The 6,888-nt window shown below is 38.4% G+C and overlaps 1 protein-coding gene across 1 annotated transcript in view; it reads left to right on the forward strand.

Annotated features, from left to right (window-relative positions):
• The first annotated feature begins 245 nt into the window (after positions 1-245).
• UNCX (UNC homeobox) overlaps positions 246-6,888 on the forward strand; it is a 7,150-nt gene continuing 507 nt past the window's right edge. The window contains exons 1-3 of the mRNA XM_075831414.1: positions 246-878; positions 3,250-3,425; positions 6,044-6,888. The exon at positions 6,044-6,888 is cut by the window's right edge and continues 507 nt beyond it. Of these exons, the coding sequence (XP_075687529.1) occupies positions 620-878; positions 3,250-3,425; positions 6,044-6,888 (1,280 nt within the window). The 5' untranslated portion in view covers positions 246-619. The remainder of the gene's footprint in view (positions 879-3,249; positions 3,426-6,043) is intronic.

Here is a 6,888-nt window from a genome sequence, read left to right on the forward strand (position 1 = left end):
TTGGAAAGAAGGGATGATGAATACTCCTATTATTAGATCAGTCTATTTGCTGCTCAATGTCTCTCAGTAATTGGAGCAACATCACTTTAAAGGTTCAGAGAGTAGAAGCATTTCTGGTGAAAAAATCCCTACAACAAGCCTGAGAATGTTTAAAGTGAAATCTATTAGTGCTTGGAAGAAGGGAGGGGAGAAGAAGCTTTTGCTCCAAGTCTATGTGTGTGTAGAGTATTTAGCTGGGTATCAATCAGATGCATTAAGTTCTCCTCCATCCCTGGCATCCCCCTCCCCCTTGTTGTGATGTAGTTCTTATCTCAGCCCCCCTTGTCTTGTTGTGACAGCCCTGATATTGTTTATTGAGGTGGATGTCAGGTATAATTAGCAATCGATATGGAAAACGTTTCCTGCAAAGCCACGTCTCTGACGTCACGGCCGATTAAGGTTTCTTATTGGTCCCAAATTCCCCAAGCCTGAGCTAATTATTGGAAGCTTGATGTTGATAAAGTAATGCTCATCCTGTGCTGGTGGCATGTCCCCTCCTCACTGGTCACTGCATGCTTACTAAGGTCCCACCACCATCAGCAGCAGCAGCCCTTCAGCTGTGGCAGCTCTATCCAGGGAGATGATGGACAGTAGGCTCCTAGAGCATCCTCATGCCCAGTTTGGAGGCTCCATGAGTGGCATGGTAGGCTTTCCTTACCCCCTCAGCCATCACCATGTGTACGAGTTAGCCAGTCACCAGCTGCAGTCTGCAGCCGCTGTGCCCTTCTCTATAGACGGATTACTCAATGGGTCCTGCTCTGCATCTGTTGTCAATCCGACCCCTCTGATCCCCTCTGGATGTGGGATGAATGGAGACAATCAGCACTACAAGTTATCAGGTAAGACCTGCTGTGGATGGGGGTTTAGTGCAAATGTCGGTTTCACAGGGCTGGGGGGGGGGGGGGGGACGACGACGACTGAAATAACGGGGTGCAGTTACTTATATATCTGTATAATGTAGAATGCAGGGAAGACAAGGCTGTAATAACTGTGAGCTCTCACTTATAATGTAAACTCCTGGGAAGACAAGCCCGAAATATTACTATATATATATATGTATATAATGCACACTGCTGGGGAGACAATCCTGAAAAACAACCATATATCTGTATATAATGTACACTCCTGGGAAGACAAGCCCGAAATATTGCTATATATATATGTATATAATGCACACTGCTGGGGAGACAATCCTGAAAAACAACCATATATCTGTATATATTGCACAGTACTGGGGAGACAAACCTGAAAAACAACTATATATCTGTATATAATACACAGTGCTGTGAAAACAAGCCTGAAATATAAATATATATCTATATATAATGCGCAGTTCTGGGGGGACAAGCCTGAAAAACAACTAAATATCTATATATAATGCACAGTTCTGGGGGATAAGCCTGAAATACAACTATATATCTGTATGTAATGCACAGTGCTGGGGTATAAGCCTGAAATACAACTATATATCTGTATATAATGCACAGTGCTGGGGGATAAGCCTGACATAACTGGGTACAATTCGTTATATATCTGTATACTGCACAGTGCTGGGGGGACAAGCCTGAAATACAACTATATATCTGTTTATACTGCACAGTGCTGGGGGGACAAGCCTGAAATACAACTATATATCTGTTTAGAATACACAATGCTGGGGGGACAAGCCTGAAATACAACTATATATCTGTTTAGAATACACAATGCTGGGGGGACAAGCCTGAAATACAACTATATATCTGTTTATAATACACAATGCTGGGGAGACAAGCCTGAAATAACCGGGTACTATTAGTTATATATCTGTATATAATGCACAATAATAGGGAGGGGCAAGCCTGAAGTAGTACATGTGTATATAATGCACTATATAGGGGGAGAAGCCTGAAATAACCGGGCGCTATTAATTATATATCTGTTTATAATACACAGTGCTGGGGGAGAAGCCTGAAATAATATATCTGTATATAATGCACAGTATAAGGGGGAGAAAAGACTAAAATAACGAGGTGTTATTACTTATATATATGTATAAAATACACAATGCTGGAGGGACAAGCCTGAAATAACCGGCAGCTATTAGTTTTATATCTGTATATAATGCACAATGCAGGGAAGACAATAACTAGGGGATGAGGGTTAAATCTATATATGTAATACGCATTTCTGGGAGGGATGATGGGCAATCCTGTAATAATCGGGTTCTGTGGGTTACATCTATATGTAATGCACAGTATTAGGTATTTCTATCGTAGGTCAAGCCTGAAATCACTGAGTGCTATGGGTTAAATCTTTATATAGCACAGAGCTGGGTTCTTCTGAAATAACCGGGTGCTACAATACACAGTATTGAGGAGATAGAATATTGCAAAAATAACTAGAATAATATTTATAACACACAACGACGTTAAATCGATATATAATTGTATGGAGCTGGGGGTGTATTCTGCCATAGAACAAATCCTAAATACATATGTCCACAGCAGTAGGTGACACCCAGGATCAAAAGCTGCTGCAAAAAACACACAGGTTTCTATGTCACTGACAATCCAGCCCTTTAACACCATGCATTCACACCCCACTACTAGAAAAAAACAAAAACAAATGGGAGAGTGACGTTTTAAGGGGTGCCTGGCACTGTGGGTGCATCATACACGTGTACATCACTACATGTGTCAGGGCTGAATGCAAACAATCCAAACAACTCAGGTATTAAAAATCCATAATGATTTTTATTATGGGGTCAGTTATGTTTACTCTTTTATATATATATATAGGGTATTATGATTCCATATTCTATTATCATTTTAGGCTTAAAGGGCAACACATGCTAAATTCACTACACAGTTTACAACTTTTTATATACGCCCTCTCTTGGGGTCCCATAAGGTGACAGATCTTGAGAAGGGAGTCTGGGGTAATGACAATGTGTGGGAAGGGAACACAGCCCGGGATGTAAAAGGCATTTCTCTGCAGGGGGTCCCTTTTCCTATTTTCCAAATTCACTTCCCCAAACGTGGGAAGAGGTCATAAAATTGCTTTGATCAGTGGGACAGGCAGCTCTTTAAAGTGGTGCTTTATTTATCTTTGCAGCTTATAATTAACTATTTGTTACAATATATATTCTGTATTGATATTATGTTTGGAATCAATTGTATTAATGCAATAAAGTATCATTGTATGAGCTGACATAGATCTGTTCTATTGTAGACTCAAGTGACCCAGATAAAGAGAGCCCAGGGTGCAAAAGGAGGAGAACCAGGACCAATTTTACTGGATGGCAACTGGAAGAGTTGGAGAAAGCCTTCAATGAAAGTCACTACCCGGATGTTTTTATGAGGGAAGCCCTGGCACTGAGGCTGGACCTGGTGGAATCTAGGGTTCAGGTAAACCTCCTCTACCCATACATTGCTTATTTTAATGATTTCCATTGCCCCCACAAAAAGAAAAGTCGCACCACTGTCAAAATGAGCCCCAAATTGGAGCTTTAATTGCGTTTTAATTAGGCGCATTTTCCTAGCTATGGCATCTCTATTTGCATATCCATATCCCCTTTGTGTAATGTGCTTCAAATGAACTCAACGATATTATCTACAATGTTGTACAGATGTCTTGCCTTTGAATTATTACATCTAATGAATTATTTATACCTACATGTTTATGGCAAAACACTGAGGGGAATTAAAATAATCATCGTTGCAAACTATACCGGTGATATTTCTATAGGAAACTTACCTATCATTGATAAAGTGATAGGTAAGTTTTTATTTATTTACTTTTTTGGAGTTTAATAGTATTTATTTATTTGCTTTTTAATTGTTTATAAATATATAAAATGCTGTAATATGTTTACTTACGTAAGTAAAAAAAAAAAGCACTCAATATTAAAATAAAAAGTACAGCATAGTAATTGTAGTATACTAAAAAAAATATTAAAAAAATTTATATATATATATATATATATATATATACATATATATATATATATATATATATAAAATATATACATATACCTGATAATTACAAAAAAATTATAATATTGGAGCGAGTATACCCTAATATAAGTGATTCAATATCATTCTGCATTAAGTGTTTGCTTGTAGTCTCCATAAACAGAGAATTATGTAGTGGTTTCAATACCAGGGACCCCCCTGTGAATGTGCTTAAAGGTAAAAGGCAGGAGGCCAGGGTGTAATTAAGACCCTGGAGGTGTGGAGTTTATAATAAAGAAGAGTGGAGCGCTGTATTATTAAAGCATTAGCTTTGTTTCAAGGGATATTTACAAAATGCACTCTCTCCCCCCTCTGACCTCTTCTGGTTTCAAACCTTTTCATCCAATTTGTTCTGAGATTGTTAAGTGAAGCCTGGACCTCACTTTCCCCTTTAATTCCATAATGAGGTAATTCTCAATGGCAGCAACCGCCTGGAATTAACACAAAAGGTTTATAGGATGGGAGGAAGGCAGGAATGGCTCTAAATAAACTTTGGAGGGGGATAGAGGAAGGGGCGGGGGTGTCCAAATTTGTAAACATCGGCCTTTAATAACACACACACACACACACACACACACACACACACACACACACACACACACACACACACACACACACACACACACACACACACACACACACACACACACACACACACACATATATATATATACATATATATATATATATATATATATACATATATATATATATATATACATACATATATATGTGTACAGTTTTATTTATTTTTTGTTTGTAAATTGTAGCATTTTTGTACATTTTTGTTGCTATTTTTTGGTCTTAATTCAATCTAGAATTGAAACCATTAGATCGAGGTTTCTAGTGACAACTATTGGACATTCATAGAGAAGATAAATGAGTAGAATTTACAATAATTTATGGATCAGGATTTAGGGAAACATAGTCAATACTATCTATGGTGCTGCTGAATTCCGGATGGTGTGGCACTGTAGTCTATGGCTGTGTCTAGTCCTTTATAGTTATTATTTTATTTAGTGTTTTCCCACAATCTCATACATACTTTCTGTATCTGTATATAGTTAACTGTTTTTTTTGGATTTACATTCGTTTTGCCGCTAGAGTGCTTCAGACCCTTATATAAAATTGCAGATATCATTTACCACCGGCTTTGTAATGTTGTACTGATCAGAGTAGAATTTTACAAGTTTCGGTTGGATTTTAACATCGGTGGAATAATTGGATCAACACTTTTATGCGCTTAAAAGATCGTAAAAGTCACAATCACATCGTAAAATAATAGATTCGCGTTCAAAACAAACCATCCAGTTCAGCAATTATTGTATCTTTATATTATGCACTGCTAGGAAACTTCTAATGATATATGAATAGAGCGAAATATTGGTTATGGATTGTTTATTCAGTGCATAATTGGTTAAAACGAGTGTAATGATGCTGTATCTACCGAGTAAGGAGAGAGAGCAATGTATACACACACACACACACACACACACACACACACACACATAGAGAGAGATAGATAGATAGATAGATAGATAGATAGATAGATAGATAGATAGATAGATAGATAGATAGATAGATAGATAGATAGATAGATAGATAGATAGATAGATAGATAGATAGTATACTGGTTAATATTTACAATAAAATGAACGTTGAAAAGAAGATAACGATATATAAATAGATATAGAGATACATGATAGATGATAGATAGATAGATAGATAGATAGATAGATAGATAGATAGATAGATAGATAGATAGATAGATAGATAGATAGATAGATAGATAGATAGATAATTGTGTTTTCTCCATGAGAGACTGTTCCCAATACATTTTTAAGAATCAATTAACATTAGTGGGAGAATGTAGGAAAAGTAGAACTCCAGAAGTTTAGCTAAGAAAAAAATTAAATCAAAAGCAATAAATAAATACAAATAAAGCAGCAGAGTAAATTGTCTTCCCTCGGCCAGTGCTGAATGTTAATTGATTTTCATTATCCGGTGTGTAGGTTTGGTTCCAAAATCGCAGAGCAAAGTGGAGAAAGAAAGAAAACACCAAGAAAGGGCCTGGAAGACCGGCCCATAACTCTCATCCGACCACCTGCAGTGGAGAGCCCATGGACCCGGAGGAGATAGCCAGGAAGGAAATAGAGAAAATGGAGAAGAAGAAGAGGAAGCAGGAGAAGAAGATGCTGAGAAATCAATCTCGCCTCCAGCACTCACCATCAATGTCCCTCCACACCCCAAGTTCTGACAGTGACAGTGGACTCTCTCAGACTCATGACTCCAACTCTATGGAGCCCACCTATTCAGACACCAGAAACCAAACGCAGCCAAGCTGTGACCCAACAGGGCAAGCCTTTTACCCAAGCCAAAGAAACACAGGACAAAAAGACAGGGTCAATGACAAGGACTCATCTACAGAGGCCAACCACAACTCAGGCTTGTGTCCAAATGGAAGGGGTTCTGCCTTCCAAAAACTGAACCCCTTCAGTGTGGAAAGTTTACTGTCAGACTCAACACCTAAGAGGAAAGCAGGGGTGGACTACCCAGGTTTGTCTGGTCCTAGGACCTTGATTGGCAAGGGTCACTTTCTACTCTATCCGATCACTCAACCTCTTGGCTTCATTGTGCCACAGACTTCTGTTAAAAGCAATTCAGCCCAGGAAACGAATACAAACTTGGGTCAAAGAGACTCCAATCACAATAGTAATATCTCAAGTCAACCAATTCAGAGTACCTCCCCAAAACATACACAACTTTACCCCGGGAACAGTACGAACTCTACTCAGACCAGCCTTCCCATATGCAAGACAGAAGATCTTGGCCACATAGGGGTTCCTCCTTGCCATGT

Source organism: Rhinoderma darwinii, chromosome 6 (genome assembly GCF_050947455.1).
Source record: "Rhinoderma darwinii isolate aRhiDar2 chromosome 6, aRhiDar2.hap1, whole genome shotgun sequence".
Classification (NCBI taxonomy): Eukaryota; Metazoa; Chordata; class Amphibia; order Anura; family Rhinodermatidae; genus Rhinoderma; species Rhinoderma darwinii.